This window comes from Saimiri boliviensis, chromosome 11, assembly GCF_048565385.1.
Source record: "Saimiri boliviensis isolate mSaiBol1 chromosome 11, mSaiBol1.pri, whole genome shotgun sequence".
In the NCBI taxonomy this organism is placed as follows: Eukaryota; Metazoa; Chordata; class Mammalia; order Primates; family Cebidae; genus Saimiri; species Saimiri boliviensis.
In genome coordinates this window covers 18,584,466-18,603,507 of record NC_133459.1, presented here as the reverse complement: position 1 = coordinate 18,603,507, position 19,042 = coordinate 18,584,466, and the positions used below count along the sequence as shown (strand labels likewise).

Sequence of the window (19,042 nt, the reverse complement as noted above, 5' to 3'; positions counted from 1 at the left end):
ACCTTGTGGAGGCTGGGCGCAGTGGCTCACGCCTGTAATCCCAGCACTTTGGGAGGCTGAGGCAGGCGGATCATGAGGTCAGGAGTTCGACACCAGCCTCGCCAACATGGTGAAACCCCATCTCTACTAAAAACACAAAATTAGCTGGGCATGGTGGCACATGCTTATACTCGCAGCCACTTGGGAGACTGAGGCAGGAGAATCGCTTGGACCAGGGAGGCGGAGGTTGCAGTGAGCTGAGATCACACCATCGCACTCCAGACTGGGCAACAAGAGCGAAACTCCATCTCAAAAAAACAAAGCCTTGTGGAAGAAGCCAGATGCACACTGGTCCTTTCTATTCAGCCCTTCGACCCTCAGCTTCCATGTTGCTTTGCAGAGGCGCCCCCCCATCCTCAGCCCGTGATTCCATAATACCCTTGAATTGATTCATCATTCCATACTTGCTGACCAACTGCCCTGTGCCAGGCATTGTTTTAGGCCCTGGGGGTGCATCAGTGAAGAAAATTGACAATTGTGCTCATCTCGTGATAGATACGATCGCTTTCTGTGTAGCTCTCTGCCTCCCTGCACCAGGCTGGGGGCTCCTGGAGGGCAGTGGGCACATCTTTATTTTGAATCCCTAGTGCTTGGCACAAAGCAGGTGCTCCACAAGTGTGTGTGGAGCAAATAAAGAGAGAAACGACAACAATAGAAGATGGGTAGTTGCTAAAATAAAAACAAGCATTTGTACCTAATTTTACAGGTGTCAGAGCATTCTGCATGCACATGATTCCATCTGATTCTTCACAACAGCCCCCCTCAGAGCACTTTTGTCCATTTGTGGGTGGAAGATGGAGGCTTGGAGAAACGGTGACCCACCCAGCTGAGCATGGGACACTTGATTCTGAATCCTGTGCTCTTTCTACACCACATAGGAGTGTTTTAATAAAAACAAAAAACAAAAAAAAACAAAAAAAAATTGAGCCAGATAATGAGCTGGGGAAACCCAAGAGAAGAGAGAGGTCTCTTCCAGCCAAGGCTTCAGGGAAATCAGGGCTGAAGCTGACATAGAAGGGTGGCTTCCTGACAGGTGGTGCTGGGGTTGAGGAGGAGGAAGCCTGAACAGAGTTATGAGAACAGGACAGCCCTGGAGAGTCATGGACCACAGGTGTTGGAAGAGACCTTGAAATGACCTCATCTAGCCCAGAAGTTCTTAGCCCAGCTGAGCCTCAGCAGTCCCTGGGGAGTTTCTAAAAGAGTGGTTCCCAGAATCCAGTTCCAGAGACGGTACTTCTGCTGATCTGGGGCAGACCTTCTTTAAAAAGTTCCAGAGTCTTTTGGATGTGGAGACCCCCTTTAAAAAATTCGTTATTCTATTTTTGCCCATTGGACAGTCTTAGAATTCAGAAGCCATTTGGGAGGTATTTCTGGCTACTCTGAGTGGGGGTTACCCATCCCCATCTGTAGAAAATGCGCTGTCTGGGATTTGTGGGTGACTTTCTGCATTTCCCCTAATGCTTCGCACCTGGCCCTTGTCTGCCACACCCCTGTTTATACACTGGTCTTCCAGCTCCTCTGCATCAGTGTGAAGGGACAGCCTCTTTGGTGGACTGTGAGTGTACATGTCGATCTCTCTCTTGAGCAGGTGTCTGTGGCTCACACCTTGGACTTCCTGGAGGGTGGGACTGAGGACTCTATACAGGTTGATGACAGATGCCTTGGCTGGGAGGCCTGGTGGGAAATGATCTGAGCAGGGTAGTGTAGCCTGAACATCCAAGACCAAGTGCAAGAGCATTTTCAATAACACCCAGGAATTTCTTCTCCACGGCGATGGGCACAATCGCTCTCTGCAGAGTGAACTGATTTCCTGTGTTCCCAGACTGGACTTTGCCTCAACCTGTCTCTCACACCTCCTCCACACTTTTTTTTAAAAGCCAAATTAAAAGGCATTGGAAATCCATGACTTGGTAGCCCTGTTCCTCAGACTGAATGCTAATGGCTCTGATCAAGCTTCCGTAAAGTTGAACAATCAGACATCCTTCCAGAGACTGTTGATGGTAGATGGAGAGGACTGTTTCCTGCCACTATTGTGCTAGTCAGTATCTCACTTGATAAAAGGTTAGTATAGTTCTTACCGTATATCCCCATTTTAAATTCACTTGGCTCTTCTCAGTAGCTTGGAAGTTTCTTGAGAGCAGAGACCAGTCTGGTTCATGGTCAAGTCCCCTGTCTGTTGCATGTACATGTTCCATTTGTTGGCTCAATGAAAAGATATGTATTTAAATAAGATTTCATTCATTAAAATCTTACATACGTTTTCAAGACCATGTTCAAGACCATACCTATTTTGAGAAGTGTAATGTTTCAAATAAATATGAATAGTAAGAACAAAGACATTTCTCTCTCAGCCCCCAGCAGTCCTACTTCCCTTGGCTTTAATTGGAATAGAGTGTCTGGATTGTGACAACAGAGTAACTGTGCCTTCAGGTTTTCATTTTAGCATGAGAGGTGTGTTGAGAGGCATGGGAAATGCTAATACTTAATAGTAATCAGCAGCATGGAAAGCTTTTGAAGTGTAGTTTCTATTTTCAATCAACAATATTAGGGAAAATTTTAAAAAGCAGTGACCACAAAACTAAAGATGCTACGGTGAAGTTGTTATGTGCTTTGTTATATAATGCTTTGAAAAGCCAAGCAAAATCCATACAAAATTTTTATATAATTTGACCTACCAATCCTATTCCTGGACGTTTGTCCTAAAGAAACAATTCAAAGATGCAAAAGCTACCTAAATTAAGATTTCAGCATAGACTTCTATAGCAAAAGAAAAAAAAATTGGAAACATGTAGCTGTTCCTTCCATAAAGGGAAAATGGTTTAATAAATTATGGTACATCAACATGTTCAATATTACTCAGTCTTAAAATAATCATGAAGGCTGTAGAAATTTGGAGAAAGAATATTTAACTGTGTTTGCTAAGATTACAAATGTTAAAAATATGCATGTGTGCCTACTGGCAAGAAAGCAATGTGCAACATAAATTTAGTCATTAAGGATGAAAAAATATATGCAAAATATTAACAACGGTTATCTCTGACCAAAAGGATTGTGGATGATTTTTCTTTTCCTCTTTCATCTTCTCTGTATTTCCCAAGTTTTCCATTTTTCAAGAAAAGCATGTGTTTTTGTTTTGGGGGAAGAATATAATGGCTTCTCTAAGAATGAGTCTTTTGTGCCTGGAAAAAGAATTTATAATGATGGTGCACATCATGGGTTAGCATTTACTTCAATACTACTTTTACAATAAAATTATTACTTTTAAAAAAATAAATAGATTCTTTTCCCAGAAGCTGACCATGTCTCATGACACCTGTAGGGACCATTCTGGCCATCATCTGTCACTTAGGTTATGCTAATAGCTTCTGCTTGGTCTTCCATCTTTGCCTAATCTCAACTCAGCAGCCAAGAGTGGATTTGAAGACCTCCATCGGGCACCACTCCTCTGCTCAGCCACCTCTGACCCAGAGTGACACCGTGTGTCTCCTGCCCCCATTTCTGACTGCTCTACCCACATGGCTCCAGCCACACCCATTGCTGGTCCTTCCTCTAACAGGCTAGACATGCTCATGCTCTCTCCTTAGGACCTTCGCGTCCTGTCTGCCAGGAGCACTCTTCCCTCACCTATCCACAGGCCGGCTCCCTTGCTTCCTTCTGATTCTTCACTCGGGTGTTCCTTGGCCATCCATGTCAGACCTCATCCTCTGCCAACCCCCTGCCCCACCCATGCTCTCCAGATCCCCACAGCCTGCTCCACTTTTCTCTTTTCCACGGCATGTATCCTCTTCTACCATTCTATATTAATTATGGATGTTGTTCACTTTCTGTCTCCTCCTATTCGTATGTGGGAAGAGGGAGTTTTGGCCTATTCTGTTCACTGATGAGCCTGATATGTGCCTGCCATCTAGGTGCTTAATATGTATTTGTTGAATGAATTTGTTACAGATGATTTCAATCAGATGACAGCCTGCTGGGAACTCCATTAAGAAGGAATAGAGTGTTGGGTGCGGTGGCTCGAGCCTGTAATCCTAGCACTTCGGGAGGCTGAGGTGGGCCGATTGCCTGAGCTCAGGAGCAGGGTTGTCCCCCGGACAACATGGTGAGACCCCATCTCTATGAAAATACAAAAAGTTAGCTAGGCATGGTGGTGCGCAGCTGTAGTCCCAGCTACTTGGGAAGCTGAGGTGGGAGAATCGCTTGAACCCAGGAGGACAAGTTTGCAGTGAGCCGAGATCGTGCCACTGCACTCCAGCCTGGGTGACAAAAGGGGAAAAAAAAAAAAAGGAAGGAAAAGAGTGAGCTGAGGTCCAGGCCGGGGCTGGGGAAATCCTCTACAGAGTGGCCAAGAGCCCAGATCCAGAGTCTTCAGGACCTGGTATACTTACATCTGGTCTGGGCTGACATCTGCAGGATCCCACGGTTGTATACAGGGGGAGGGATGGGAAGCAGCAGTTTCCAGACAATACGTCCCAGCTGGCAGGGTGGGAGCTCCCGCCATTCTCCCAGGGTTTGTCTGCAGGTGGCTGGCCGTTCTTGTTAACAGTGGCTAGAGCTAGAGCAGACCCAGGCTATCTGCTGGAGGCGCTCACCAGCCAGAGTGGACCCATGACACCTACGCATAACATCTCCTGTCAAAGAGGACAAATGTCAGAGAGACACAGCTCTCAGCTGGTCACAAAAAGGCCCCACTGCACAGATTCCCCTATATAAACACGAGGTGGGCACGAACATTATGAAACTAGGAGCTTTATTAATTAGGCCCCAGAATGATGGCTTCATTTGCCCTCCCAAGAAGAAATGCATCCCCAGTCAGCTGCTGGATTGGAATAAATGGAAGGAAAGGTAGCAAGAACAGGAGGGATGAAGGATGGGAGACAGAGATAAACAATGGATTTAACTGGAACGAAGATTTCTTATTAAGTAACCTTGGTCAGCAATCACATCACACACCCCTAGAGTTAGATAATTACTTTTAACTTTCACCTAAACATTAAGTGAAACAGTGACGTTAGTTTTCTCTCTTAATTAAAACAATAGCTTTGGTTTTCTCTGTACACTTTGTCCAAAAACACTCATGCATTTCCTGGATGTGAATGTTCCTGCTGGTCAGTATCTTTTCCCCGCCTGGCATGTGCTTTGCTGCCATGGTGTTTGTTTGCATCTTTGTTTTTGCAGAAGCAATCCACGTTGGTGATATTGGTCAAGCTAAGTCCACTTGGGTAAATCCCAACTTGTCAAACTAGCCTTTGTTTTTTCCTTAAAAAAATGGACTATATGTCCAGAATCTGGTCACCTCTCATGACATCTCTGGCTACCACCCTGGCCCGAGCCACCATCCCGTCTTGCTGGGTCTTGGTCATACCTCCAGCACCTGGTCTTCCATCTTCCACCCCAGCCCCTCAACACGGCAGCCAGAGGGCGCCTCTGAGCAGGTCAGTCTGAATGAGGCTTGCGCAGTTTTACCCCTGGGCATTTGTCTCCACAGTGGTTCAGCCTCTTGGGATAGGATTTAAGTGTGTCCAAAAATACCTCCAGAGATCTGTGCTTCCGCGTCGACTGTTAGGAGGGCTGCTGCTTCCTAAACTGTTTGAACGTAAAGGAACACAGATGAACGTCAGAAAGGGCTGGGAGAAGCTTCCCTAATCAGGAAAGGAAAGTGGCACGCCACCAGTGTAGACAAAAAATAAAACACCCAATTTTAGTTTTATGAGTTGCTATCTTGTGTGTCGGTAACTGAGTCACCAAAAGTCTGTTCTCTTGATTGCTAACTCCTCCGAAGTGACCTCGGGCCTTCCCTGTTATATGATGGGGTTTGGTTGGTTCTGGTTTTCGGATGAGAGTCCATAGGCTAGTGAACTTTTAACTTTATTGTGGGGTGTTGCCTTTGTGGACTAAGAAAACGGATGTTCCTGCTTCATTCTCATAATGACTTCTAAACTAACGCTAAAGCAAATTAATATACCTTTCTTCATTATTCCATTTAAAAGGTAGAAAAGTAGATCCTCTTACCATGTAAAAGGCTCTTTTATTCAAACTTATTATGAGGGCTTTATTTTTAAAACTGTGTAAAGAGAAACATCTTTGTCCCAAGAGGCAGGGTGGCTTTATTTGACATTAGACACCCATTTAAAATGGCAGGTAAGAGCATGAACAAAAGCAAAGCTTCATTCCTCGAGTGCCTGCTTTTGTGATGCGGCTGGATCTGGCTCTCGTCTTTCAGGATATTAATTGAAATGAATGTCTCAAGGCTGCGCTTAGTGTCTCTGTCTGTGAAGCATTTTATGTGGGTGCTCTGGGGTGACTGTGGGTCCACAGTCATGCTCACAAGCCATCTCTCCTGCAGGACTGCCCTGGCTTGACGGCTGTTGGCTGGGTCCCCAGATACTCTCAGGGCAAGAACTGTGTGTTATAACCACCTGCCATCTGTTGGTGCAAATTTTCTGGATTCTAGATGATGAGTCACTTACTTCTCCTGCTGTTCCTTCTGCTGCCAAGACTAATTTACCTATTGGACTTTATCAGGGAATATATTGGAATAACCTACCATGAAGCTTTGTCCTATGCAAAGTCCCTACTCCATCACTAGGAAAGGCCGGGAAGGGTTTCCTTAGCATTGCCAGAAGGTGGGGAGAAGAGCCAGTAGTAATAATGTGGGAGCCTCACTCTAGGATCCCTCGCAGATAAAGCTACAGCCACTGACTTCAGTGGGGTTTGAGCGGAGAGTCCAATGGTGGGTTCACATTTTCTTGCCGATACTTTCTTGCCAGGACACCCATGCTTGTCTTGAAGTATGGCACCGGGTAAGCCCTCAATGACCATTGGTTAAATGAATAACTAAGGTCTGTGACTCCAAATTGGGCAAGGCTGACCCACCCAAAGCCACCAAGAAGGGTGCGCTGGGCCAGTTGAGTCCATTTAGGACAGGGGTCCTCAGCTGCACATGCAGAGCCACCAGGAACTCTGAATTCCGATTTAGTTGGTTCTTGCCAATGCTCAAAATCAGAGTACTTGGAATGATGTTTAGGAAAAATTCAGGTGACTCGTATCCAGACAAGCTAAGTGCTATGACGGAAGGTTAGAGCAGGAGCCCCACAGCTTCTGCAGGGGGCATCTGAAGTGTCCAGGGAGGAGGACTTGGTTCTAACAGCAGAGGTTTCCCAATGAGAAAACTGAAGATCAGGCTAACACACCCCTGTCCAGTAGTGCGTGGTAGCTGAAGTCTTAGGCTAAAATACAAGATGCATTTCTCCACTGACTCAGTTTCACACAAGTTGGTTTTTATTGTTAGCATCACCGTTTTTGTCAAAAAAAAATTATTATGATGGTTTGAGTCTAGCTTTATTAACATATCCTAAAATATCCTAAAATATTTCTATGCTTCGTGCCTTCCACTTTTCCCCAACCCCCAAATTCTAAGCTCACCAGCAGCAGCAGCAGCAGCAGCAGCAGCAGCAGCAGCAGCAGCAGCAGCAGCAGCAGCAGCAGCAGCAAACCCTAAGTGCAGAAGATTCTAACTTCTTCAAGCTTGCTCCATTTCACTCAAGTTTTTCTAAAGCTTTCCTGTCTGGAAAAATTACCAAGTCCCAGGTGGGTGGGATTTTATTCTTACCACAGAGTAGGTGTGATTTTATGAGAGGCTCTTCCCCCAGCCTCCTAGATCAGAGGCAGAGTTATGTGCTTGAGTCCTGGTGGGAAGGGAAATTCCTGTACTGTTTAGGTGCTGGGCTCAAGTTCCGTCTGCTGTAGTCACTAACGGGAAGAGGTGGCCAGTTGTGTGGACGTGCCCGAGGTACCACAGGCGCCAGCTAACCTTTCCAATCAAAGGAATGGCTGACCAAACCAGGATGGTATTAAGAAATTCTGTAAAATGTTCAGAAATAACCTATTCTAGGTGATCTGGGCGGTGTGGGATGCAGTTAGGACGAGGCCAGCCTTCTTCCGAGCAAACGGCAGTGGTGCCCATCTCCACGGCCAAGCCTCCGTGTGCGAGAAAAAACACTCCCCACCATGCACCTTATCTGAGCACAGCAGGCACTTGTTGCTGGGGTAGCCACGTGTATATGCTTCTGGAACTCCTGATTCCTGCCTTCTCTTCGTGTACCCAGGGGGCAGGGGCGCATACCGGAACTCAGGGCTTTGTGATGACCACGCTCTGGGGGAACAGCATGCCCAGAATGTCTGAGTATTCCCTACTCTGAATGATGATTTGGCCATAAAAGGGGTCAGATGAGTTGTGGCGTCTGGCTGAACTTGTAATAGAGGAGAACGTTGGCAAATTGTCCACATCACCACTTCAAAGTTGGAAATGAGACCCCACGGTCTTCAAAGCGGCTCAGGCTGAGACAGGCTGATGTACTTCCTGCTGGTTAACCAGATGCTTGGGCATGTGGTCTCTCAGCACAGGCACAGCAAAGTCACACCAGACCAAGGTACCCCCTCCTCCTCCAGAGGTTCTAAATCAGAACGGGGACCTGTCACAGCTCCAAAGGACGTTCCATGTTGGAAGTGGGTGACACACTGGAACTGGGGAATAAAACAATTGCTCCACCCCCAGATAAGCCAAGGAGGCTGGCAGTACAAACCTGTTTAGACTTACAGGTTTGTACGTTTTAAAAACAAAAGATTCCATTACTGACAAAAGCAAAAGAAATCAGATTGCACTGGCTTTTCTGTTTTGGAAGAAGTCTGCCCACAGGGAGTAGCACTAGAAGTTGTAAACCTAGTCAGTCTCTGGTAAAAAAAAGTAGCTGCTGGGTAATCCATGCTCATGGAAGCAGCTTACTTTCCAGCTCTAGGACTGTTTTAGAAATGCCGATGTTCTGGGGAAGAAGACCCATTCTTCTCTTTGATGCCACCTTACACAAATGGTAATCCCCAAGAAACTGACCGTGGCATGCAAAGGGGCTACTTCCAAAGACGGGGTCAACGGCCTGTTTCTTTAAAATACTCGCAAGAAACACAAATGCCAGTTAGATAGTTCCTACACCCTGGTTATTTACCAGACTAGAATCCCTCTGGGGAGTGTTTAATCCTGCATCAAATACAGTAAGGAAAGCATTGCAAGAGAATCAGAGTTCATGGTAGAGGCAAGCAGGTGTTCCAAAGGGACCGTTAGTTTAGAAGGACCCAAAACTCTGGAAAGGAGAAGTGGTGATTACTGCTGTTTCAGGAACAGCCTTGGTAACTTGCCAGTTTATTCTGCTGGCGGAGAGAATGGAACAGCTGGAAGGGAGCCTTCTTAGCGCGCTCGGCGCAGGCTCAGATTTCACTGCTTCAGAGGACACGCAGTGGAGACGAGAGTCCCAAGCTTCCCAGCTGCACGAGGTCCATATGGCACTTGAAACAGGCTGCTTGGGAGGCTACAAAGCCCAAGCGCGCTCCTTGCTCAGAGACCCAGGACCCCAGCTGGGTGGCTGTGGACTCAGGGCCACCCTTTCCTGTCTTCCAGCGAGATGCCCAGCACAGACTTGTGGGGGATCCTGCACTCTTGCAGAGATTTGGTGAGGTCAGAAAAATGTCTCCTGGGCACCTCCATTGTTTCAATGCTGCAGTGTTGGTAGGAGGTTTTGTTCTTCTGTTCGGCCACAGCAACAATGGTTTGCAAATCATCAGTTGGCCGGAAATGGCGTACAAACCTTTGGCCCGTTGGTGATCTGACGGCAAGCAGCAACCTGGGTTCTTGGTCCGATGGTTCCTCCAGGTTTCCGGCCCTGCGCGAGCCCTGTCTCTTGAATTTCCTCTCTATGGTACAAGCACGAGCTCTGGAATCTTCTTCTCTTGCGCGGGTCTCCTCTTGGTCGAGAGCCCGGGTGCTGCTCAGTTGCAGCGAGCTGGCCTTTTCCGCGACTGTTTCCACAGCCTCCTCCTCCAGGATCTTTCTGTTGATGGAAGGAAGGACTGGATACTTATTGAGAGAAGAGGAACCCCCAATGGGCACTTGCTGCAGCAGCTCAGGGATCTCATCAGAGACTCCCTGGCTTGGCGATTTGGGTGGACAGGCGCCTGGTTTTTGGCTGCTTGGAGACTCGTAGGGAATGGCTGGAGGCGGAGAAGGTGGCACGTGATGAGAGCACACCTCCGTGCCCTGGGGTTTCTGCAGACTCGGTCTTGTCCGTCCCTTGGCAGACTTGGGCCTTATCATGTGCCTCTTGAGTGAGTCTGGCTGCCAAAGGAGGTTGTCAGCTGCCGTGCTGACAACAGAGCTGCACTCAGGTGGCGCTACGTTCACAGGGGCTTCTGTGGCCATTGCTTCTCAAGACCCCTAAGGGAGCGGGAGAAAAACAGGAAGAAGTGGGTTAAACTTGCTGGGACTCTTAGATCCAAGCCATTCCCTCCCTGAGTGCCCAGAATAAGCACAAATTTCTGGCATCTAGAAAGGGGCGCCAGCTGCAATGTATTCATTCCGGCATGCATTCATTTATTTTAGGCACTTGGGAGAGATCAGCGAACCCAAGTCCTTGCAATGTAAATTATTATAGTGAGGAGAGACAGGGGTTAAAACCCACAAGTAAACAGATACTTTCAAAGAGTAACAACTGCTATGAAGAAAATAAAAAGAAAATTGTACCAGAGGGTGACTAAGATGGGGGACTAATGCTTCTTCTTTCAGGAGGGAGGAAGTTTCTGGTAAAAACCAGAAAACCTGCTGTGTTTCAATAAAACTTCATTTTTGGACTCTGAAATTTGCATTTCAGATAATTTTCATGTGTCACAAAATATTCTCTTTCGATTCTTTTTCAATGATTTTAAAATGTGAAAGCTATTCTTAGTTCATGAGCCACACAAACTAGGGGACGAGGCTGGACTTGGCCTGTGGGCCGCCATTTGTTGACCCCTGTCTTATAGCAACTCTGGGCACATGCTAATTCTACAGATGTATGAGCCAGAAAGATAGAGTGATTTCCTGATGGTCACACAGCCAGCTGGTGGCAGCGCTGGAGACAGGACCCGGGTCTTGTGACACGCGGTCCTGTGTGTCCTCTGTACCCATACAAGCTGCTTCCTGAGGAGCAACCTTGGTGCCCTCCCAGCACATTACATTCTGTATGTCTGCTAGCTGTTCACTTTTTTTCTTTTTTCTTCTTTTTTTTTATTTTTATTTTTTTTTTATTTTTGAGACAGAGTCTCACTCCATCACTCAGGCTGCAATGCAGTGGCACAATCTCAGTTCACTGCAGTCTCCACCTTCCTGGTTCAAGCTATTCTTGTGCCTCAGCCTCCCGAGCTGTTCACATTTCTGTCTTCCCAGCTGCCTTATAGGCACCCTGGGGCCTCTGTATTTGGATCTCCCACCAAAAGTCTACGTGAGTGCTGGTAAAATCCGCCAGAAGCAATGAAATGAAACATGGTGGGAGGCGTGAACATCTCTCTGTGCAGACCCGGAACTGCTATACCATGACACCTCCTCTTTCGTTGCCATGTTGGTGGCCACTTCACTAACACTATTACCACCACCTCCTCCTCCCAATCTCCAGTTCCATCTTTCCCCAAACATAGCAAACATCTTGTTGGGTCCCCTGCCTCCCTCTGAATGCTGACCACCACTGTGACTCCTGCCTTCTCCACTCACAAGCTGACCTGGCCTCTCCTAGCCTTCTAAAGACCTTCTGGCGACTTCCCAGTGACACATGGTCCCCCAAAAAACATCATATTTGGGTGCAAAGGACAGAGAACTGGATGTCACATGACCTGAATTCAATTTCAGCTTCTCTGCCACTGGCTAGCTACGTGACCAAGGGGCACTCACTCTACCTTTCTGGCACAAAACTTTCCTCATCTATCAAATTAGCTAAATGATCTTCGAGATATTACTTAAATACCTCGAAACATCAGTCTGTTTGTCTGTAGCATGAGGATAATAACATGAAATAATGTAGGTAAGGCAGGAAGCACCAGGCTTAGAGCATGGTAGAGACATCATTAAATGTTAAGGGTTTTGTTTGTTTGTTTTTGTTTTTGCTTTGGGTTGTCTGTTCAGTGCCCTCTGTTAGGCTAAGTTCAAAAGCCTTACTTGTTTTGCTTTAGAACTTTCCCCCTGTGTCCTCAGTGATTCTACTCCTAAGGAACCAGCTGGGTGAGTCCTGAAACTCACACCCGCCCTGTCCACGGTGCAGAAATGCAGGGAGGTGGACTGCTATGAGCTGCCACCTATGCAGTTGCCTCAAAAACGTGTGGAAAAAAAAAATCCTGAGTTGCTCACTTCTCTTCTAATTCCACACTTGCCTCAAATTCACTTCCTGCAGAATGATTTGCACTTCCTGCACACGCACTCCTTTCATCACAAAATCTTGAACAACATAACCTGAGCCTCTCGGGCTTCATATTCTAACCTTACCATTCTGTGCATAGAACCACTGCTGCCTAATTTTAGGGAGTATCTGCTTCATCCCCACTCACCCCAGGACCAAACAAAACACAATATCCCTGTATATTCCCAATGTCCTGCTCAGTTCCAAATCTTGGACAATGCTATCTTTTTTTTAAATTTTAAAGCCCTCTCTGTCTGCTGCATTCTACTCACAGCCTGAGTCTCTCTCCACTCCCATTTTCCATGTCTCCCTCGTCTTTCACACCCAGTCTGGCTGCTAGTAGCTCAGGAGGCTTCTCCTTAGCAAAGTTTTGGCATCAAAAAAGACTGCCCATCTCCTTGTTAATTTCATCTATTTTCTGATCAACTGTGAAGAATGTGTTTTTCCCCCTTTAGTCTCATGCTCAAGTCTTTCTCTGGCAATTAGCAGCTCTGCACTTTCACTCAGGATGGCAGGAGAAGGTCATAGCTGTCCAACTGTTCTGCCAAAGATAAGCCCCACAGGCAAACCCACGCCCCTCTCGGCCCACCCACCCCACTTGTGGAATGGCTATTAATTTGCCACAGCTTCTACAGAATTATCACAGGCTTGGCTTCCAACACCCACACATGCCTCAGGAAGGTTTAACTGTCAGTGAGTTTGGTAACTTAGAAACCTCTTCCTTAACAACTTTGATGAGGAGAGTCATGTGTTCTCACAGGCTCACTGCAGGGATTATTTTTAACAGTAAAACTTGAGTATGTGCATGCACTTTCTATACCTTTTGGTACTATATAATTATCCATGTTCAGGGGGTGTCATATTCAAGACACCCTGGTCATAAGATAACATGACTGTGAGCTATCTCAGAGAAAAAAAAAAACCTCAATTATGACTAATTCCTAGGAACCCACTCATGGCTATTTAGAGACTAACACCTCCTTCAGGTAAAACCATTATATCCAACCTGCTTTCATAACCCACTGCCTCCTCCCGAGTGCAGGGACCATCTGTTACACGGAGGGAACACCAGCTCTCCCTAGCATCCATCACATAGGGATGGGGTGGAGGGGGAAACAGGTGTTTGGGGATCTGGGCCAACTGTGCCTTGATATTCACACCTCGGGTCCGAACTCTGCCCGCCACCCTCAGTCCAGGAAGGCTCCTAGCAGCAGCCATCATTATCCTTGCTCAGTTCATTTCACCACCTCTAGGTCTGGCAGCTGCTCAACCACAAAGTGATTTGACAAGAACTAGGCGTAGGCATCTACCAAGCTGCCAAGCTGAATAGGCGAGTGGCCTGTTTACTTAAACACAATAGCTGCACCCCAGAGGCCTGCTAGGAGTCAGGAAGCAAACACTGCTAACTGTTTCCAAGAAGTTGTCAGACGGGCAGGTGCCTATTCCTTCAGATTCATCACCAGATCAACTAGGAAGAAGGAAATGTGGATGGGAGAAGCTGAAGCAGGGCTCCTGCTTTCTAAGGGTACCCACCAGCCACTACAGGGTCAGACCACCCCATTTCACTCACAACCCAAATCTAAGCCTACAGTATATGCAGTAAAATATAACCACCTACATACCATCTGCTGGTATATACCAAGTTGCATACATTTGAATTGGTCTTTTAAAACTGTATCAGTTAATCCCATCCGTTGTCACCCCCCCCAAACCCACCCCCACCAGGCTTTCAGGATAAAAATGCTCTGAAGAACCAACAGGAGATGGTAGTTGGCTGGAGAAAGAAAAAACTCTGGTACCATTGCCAGTTCTGCCCCAAACTAATGATTAGAATACAGTGTCCTATACAGAGTGCCACATTGAACCACAAGCCACCAAGTGATCAAATGTTTGGAACGAGAACTGGGGATGATTCCAGCGACAGAAAGGCAGGGAGGTGGTGGGGATAACTCACTTATGTCCAAGTGACAGCACCCTAGAAGGCAACAGGCTTAAGGGGCAGGGGAGGGATCTGGGGGAGGGGCGAGAAAGAGCGTTTTAGAAAGTGAGAATTGACTTAAGTGAAAGAGCACAGGTCTGGGGGAGGGTCCATCTGATTCGGGTCTCTGCCCTGCCCGAGAGACTGGGATGTCCTTTTCTCTCCCAGGGTCTGTGTCCCCAGCCTGGAGGGCAAGGCCCAGCGGTTGCATAGGCTACTCAGCTTCTGCAGAGCCCGGGCGTCATCCTATTTTGGTAAAGGTCAGCTCTGGACAGGCTTGCTTTGCCTCGGGGAAGCAGACTTTTATCCAGGCCCCTCGCATGTCTCCAGGGGTTCACGTCCCTGGGGGCGGGTCTGGGGAGGCCCGCCCCAGTGACCTGCAGGGGGCGACCTGCTGGGAGCTCGGGGGACTGGCCTGTCCCGTCCCTTCCAGGCCTGCCAGGGGCCGAGGGGGGTCGGGCAGCCGCTCTCACCTCGCCGTTCCGCTCCATCCGCCGCCTGTGCCCGGCTCTGTCCCACTGGTAAACAGCCCCGGTCTCCCGGGCAACGCCGCGGGGTGGGGGGCCACGTGCTTCCGGCGTGGCCGACGGACCGGAAGTGGCCTGGGTCGGGTGGGGTCGGATGGGGCGGATAGGCCGGGAGGGTGGAGGCCCTGAGCCCCGGGTCAGTGGATAGCGAGCTGCCATGCCCGGCCTGGAGGCGACAGGGACCCGCGGCCTCCTTCTCTCCTCCTTCCTGGCGTCGCCTGCCTCCGCTTCTCGCTGGGGGAGAGTGTCCCGGGGAAGGAGAGCCCCGGCCCGGGCACGGTGGAACGGGGAGCAGCCCCATTAGTCGCAAACCCCGTTCGTCACCTTGGGTCAGGCCTGGACCCTTTCCGTGTCCCTGGTTTTAAAATGAGGCTGTGGGACTGATGCATTCCCGGAGCTCTGGACTCGGAGTGGATGCTTCTAGGGTATCTGAGTTGCGGGGAGCAGGGCCCCCTCCTCAGTACAGCGCTTTCGGCACCAGTTCCTTGACCTCCTCGTGTTCACATCAGCCTCCCACCTCGGGGCCACATTGGAAACCTTATCAACAGCATCCACACCTCCTCTGATGGCCCCAGCCACAATCTCTTCCACTTCTAGCTACCTGAGTCACTTCTGGTAAGTTTTCCACCATCTTTGGGCTTCCTGTCCATTGCTGTCTCTGCTTTCTACCTCGCCCTCAACCTGCTTCTTCCCCCTCCTGGCCCATGACCTCCACATTCTCAAAGGCCTCCTTCCATCCGATGAAACCCCAAGCCAAATCAGTCCACCTCCACACGGGTACCGAAGAAATCTTGGCCAGCCACACACCTTGGTGTAACAGAAACACGGAGTCTCCAACCTCAATTAGACCCTCAGTCCTGCACTTCCATCTCCACCCCTGGGTTCTCTTCTTCCTTTTTGTTTTTGGAAGGTGAGACAGGGTCTCGCTCCTTCACTCAGGCTGGAGTGCAGTGGTGCAATCACAGGCTCCCGAGTAGCTGGGACTAGAAGCATGCACTGCCATGCCTGGCTGATTTTTATTATTTTTTTGCAGAATGGGGTTCTGCCATGTTGCTGAGGCTGGTCTTGAAGTCTTGGGTTCAAGTGATCCTCCAGCCTCAGCCTCCCAAAGTGCTGGGATTACAGACATGAGCCACCTCACCTGGCCTCTCCTTTCTTCTCAGTGGCTATTTCAAAACTTGTTTTTTGCTCCCCAAACCTGCCATCTTTCCCCCTCCCCCCTCCCTCCCTCCTCCTTCTTAGAAGATACCTTTACTGCCATCTTCAGAGAGAAAATAGAAGCCATCATATGGAAACATCCTCAGCCTTCTGCCATCAGACCTGCACACCTGCCTGCCTACGCTTCCCTGCTTTCCTCACTCCCTCCAGTTCTAATGTCTTCTGATTCCCTCCAAGGTTAATTGCTCCTCCATGGGTGCTCGGACCATTTCTGGCCACATAGTCACACATATACACACCCTCACACTCCTTCGGACCCCTGATGATTCCTCCCGACCCTCCCTCATCTGCCTACTTCCCATTCACCCTTGAGGTCCCAACCTCCTGGATGAAGCCTTTCTTCCAAAGTGGAATTAAGATTTCTTCAAAAGAAGTCTTAACTGGACTACTGTCTTCCAAGCTCTGCTCCAGACTCATGGGATACAGAGATGAAGAATTTACTGACAGTATCCTTAGAAGATAATGTTCATAGACGTATAAGAACCATAGATTCAGACCAAACGAGGTGACTCACGCCTGGAATCCCAGCACTTTGACAGACTGAGGTGGGAGGATCGCTTGAAGCCAAGAGTTTGAGACCAGCCACGGGCAACATGGCGAGACCCTATCTCTCCAAAAACAAACAAAAAAACCATAGATTCATTCCCTAGCACGTGGCAAAATAGTTGTGATCCGGTCTGTCCCAGACATGTGGACACAGGATTGTGACGGGAGCACAATTCTGTCTTACAAGAGGTTCACAGTCCGGTTGGGAGGATGCATTGCCCACTGGTAGAGAGTTACAAATCAGTTTATTTTCAATACAATTTGAGTCCAGGGTGGAATAGCAGGCACAGGCTGGACACAATTAAGTGCCAGGTGACTGGCACAGACAGGGCAGTTCTTTGGGGCCATGAAAGATCATTTCAGTGGTGGTGGTTCTGCTCATCTCAGAGGGGAAGACTGTGACCCTTGGCAGTTGGCGGGGAGGGCCTGGGCTGGGCAGGCCTCTCATGTGGCTTGCCCCCTCGCTCACTCTGGTCATCCAGGAGGCTTCTATGGCCCTCAGAATGTGTAAAAGATGGTGGTTTCAGGAGCTGCTGGTTTAGCAACTAAGTGCTGGCATCTTATTTCTTGTTAATGATTCTGTCAAAAGTTATCTTAGCAATGCTCTTCAGCCCTTCAGCGCCCACCCCAAAAAAGATTAAAGTGGATTCTTCATCAGCTATTTTAGAATCACCTAAGAATTATGCAATCCTTTGGAGAATCTAATTGGCTTCTCACCCCGCATGTGTGTGTCTGTGTGTGTGTGTGAGTGCGTGCGCACGCCTTTGCCAGTGCACAGTGAAATGGCGGTCTGTTTAATGTCAGCAGTACGTGCAGTTAATGTCAGCAGTACAGGCCTTTTGCGCTCCAGTGTTGCGTAATGCACAACCCCGGGGGAGGCAGGAGAGGAGGAAAGGAAGCTGCCAGTCCATTGCTGTGACTCTGCTGCCTTTGTCCCCCACCTTCTATATAGGGGGTGTCTTCAAAGGATGGACCCGATAACGGCTGGTGTCAGGCACATATGCAGAGTGGATCTCAGTAAACATGGGCAGAGGTCATTGCCCTGCCAGCTGAAATGTGGACTCACCTTCCTTTGCAGCCATGTCTCGCTCTGCTCTCCAGCTCTCTCCCTGGGCTGCAGCCAGCCTGCTCCCCACATGGGCCCCAGCTTTTTCATCTCCAGTGTCTTTGCTCATGCCTGCCCCACCTTGCTCCCTTCCTTGAAGTTAAACCAAACTGACTGATCCTTCAAGGCCCATCTTGAAAGCCACCTCTTCTGTGAAGGCCTTTCCTGACCACAGCCTCCCCATAAAACCTTCTGTGCTCTCTCGGGTCCCCTTTGGTCCGGGGGAACATGCCCAAGATGGCACTGTGCACCCTCCCTAGGTCGGCTCCTTTCATCTGCACAACGCTTCTCCATGGAGGCATCATAGCTGTCCTTTGCTTTAGAAAACAGTGGAGCCTCAGGGTTCCCCCCGCAGTGAATGAGCAGCAAAGCAACTTTACAGCCCATATCCAGCTGTTTCCAAAGCCCACCCTGGACCCGAGTCCCACCCCCGAGTCCCACCCCCAAGTTCCTCACCTGCACGGTCCCCCATGGCACTTATCTGCATTGTCCATTTCGCTGGTCGTAGGGACGGCAGGCGTGGCCTCTAAAGCCAAAGCTTGAGTTTGAATCCTGGCTCCGCCACTTGCCAGCTGAGGATCTTGGGTAAATGATTTACCTTGGCTAGATGTCAGTTTCCACACCTCTAGAAGGGAGATGAGAAGCACAGGATCGCTGTGAGGCTGAGTGTGCGCCTCCTCCAGTAGGTTATGAGCTCCTCGAAGGCAGGAACCTGCCTGTCTCAGAATCCCCTGCTTTGCCCACACAATGCTTACTTTGTGATAGGTGCTCAGCAAGTGAGAATAAGTTAATGATGATGGTGGTGCTGATTCCAAGGCTAGCCTTTCCGCTGAGCGATCCAGCAAGCTGCTAATTGGTGTCCTTCCCAACCATATCTGGCTTGGAGTCCAAATGACCTCCCCAGGGGCTGGCTGAAGGCAGGAGCCCCATTTTCTTAGCAGCTTGTCCCCACAGAGTGTTTGGCCCCATTTTGAATGAGTGACTTCTAGATTTCAGAGTCTATACCCGGTGTCCTGCTCTGCCTGTCCTTGATCTCATTAGACATGTGGATTGAGATCATGGGTAACCTTTAAGCAGAAGGTGAACCGGCTGGATATTCTAGTAACAAGGCCAAGAGGCTGACAGTTAGTCATGGCTCCTGTGATCAGCTACCTGAGGGGACCCGCAAGAGGAAACTTTCTGGATGATGAAACTTAACAATGGGGATACCTGCTGAGAACTTCACTGCTAGGTAATTCCATCGTTGTACAAACATCGTGGAGTGTGCTTACCCAAACCTAGATGGGTCTAGCCTACTACACACCTAGATTATATGGTGTCACCTGTCGCTCCTAGGCCACAGACCTGTACAGCATGTTATTACTGTTCTGAATACTGTAAC

General features: G+C 48.7%; 1 protein-coding gene across 2 annotated transcripts; it reads right to left on the bottom strand.

Annotated features, from left to right (window-relative positions):
- Positions 1-4,769: 4,769 nt before the first annotated feature.
- UBXN10 (UBX domain protein 10) lies at positions 4,770-18,276 on the bottom strand. Of its 2 annotated transcripts, none has more exons than XM_074380191.1 (2): positions 18,118-18,276; positions 4,770-10,300 (listed from the first exon to the last, which is right to left on the bottom strand). In XM_074380191.1, the coding sequence occupies exon 2, from the start codon at positions 10,283-10,285 to the stop codon at positions 9,461-9,463; it is 825 nt and encodes a 274-aa protein (XP_074236292.1). In that variant the 5' UTR covers positions 10,286-10,300; positions 18,118-18,276; the 3' UTR covers positions 4,770-9,460. The 2 variants fall into 2 exon arrangements, with proteins under 2 accessions (XP_074236292.1, XP_003934968.2); XM_003934919.3 differs by lacking the exon at positions 18,118-18,276 and adding an exon at positions 14,739-14,797.
- Positions 18,277-19,042: the final 766 nt, after the last annotated feature.

Coding starts and splice junctions, on each gene's coding strand:
- UBXN10 (XM_074380191.1), bottom strand. CDS start 10,285: ATGGCCACAGAAGCCCCTGTGAACGTAGCGCCACCTGAGTGCAGCTCT.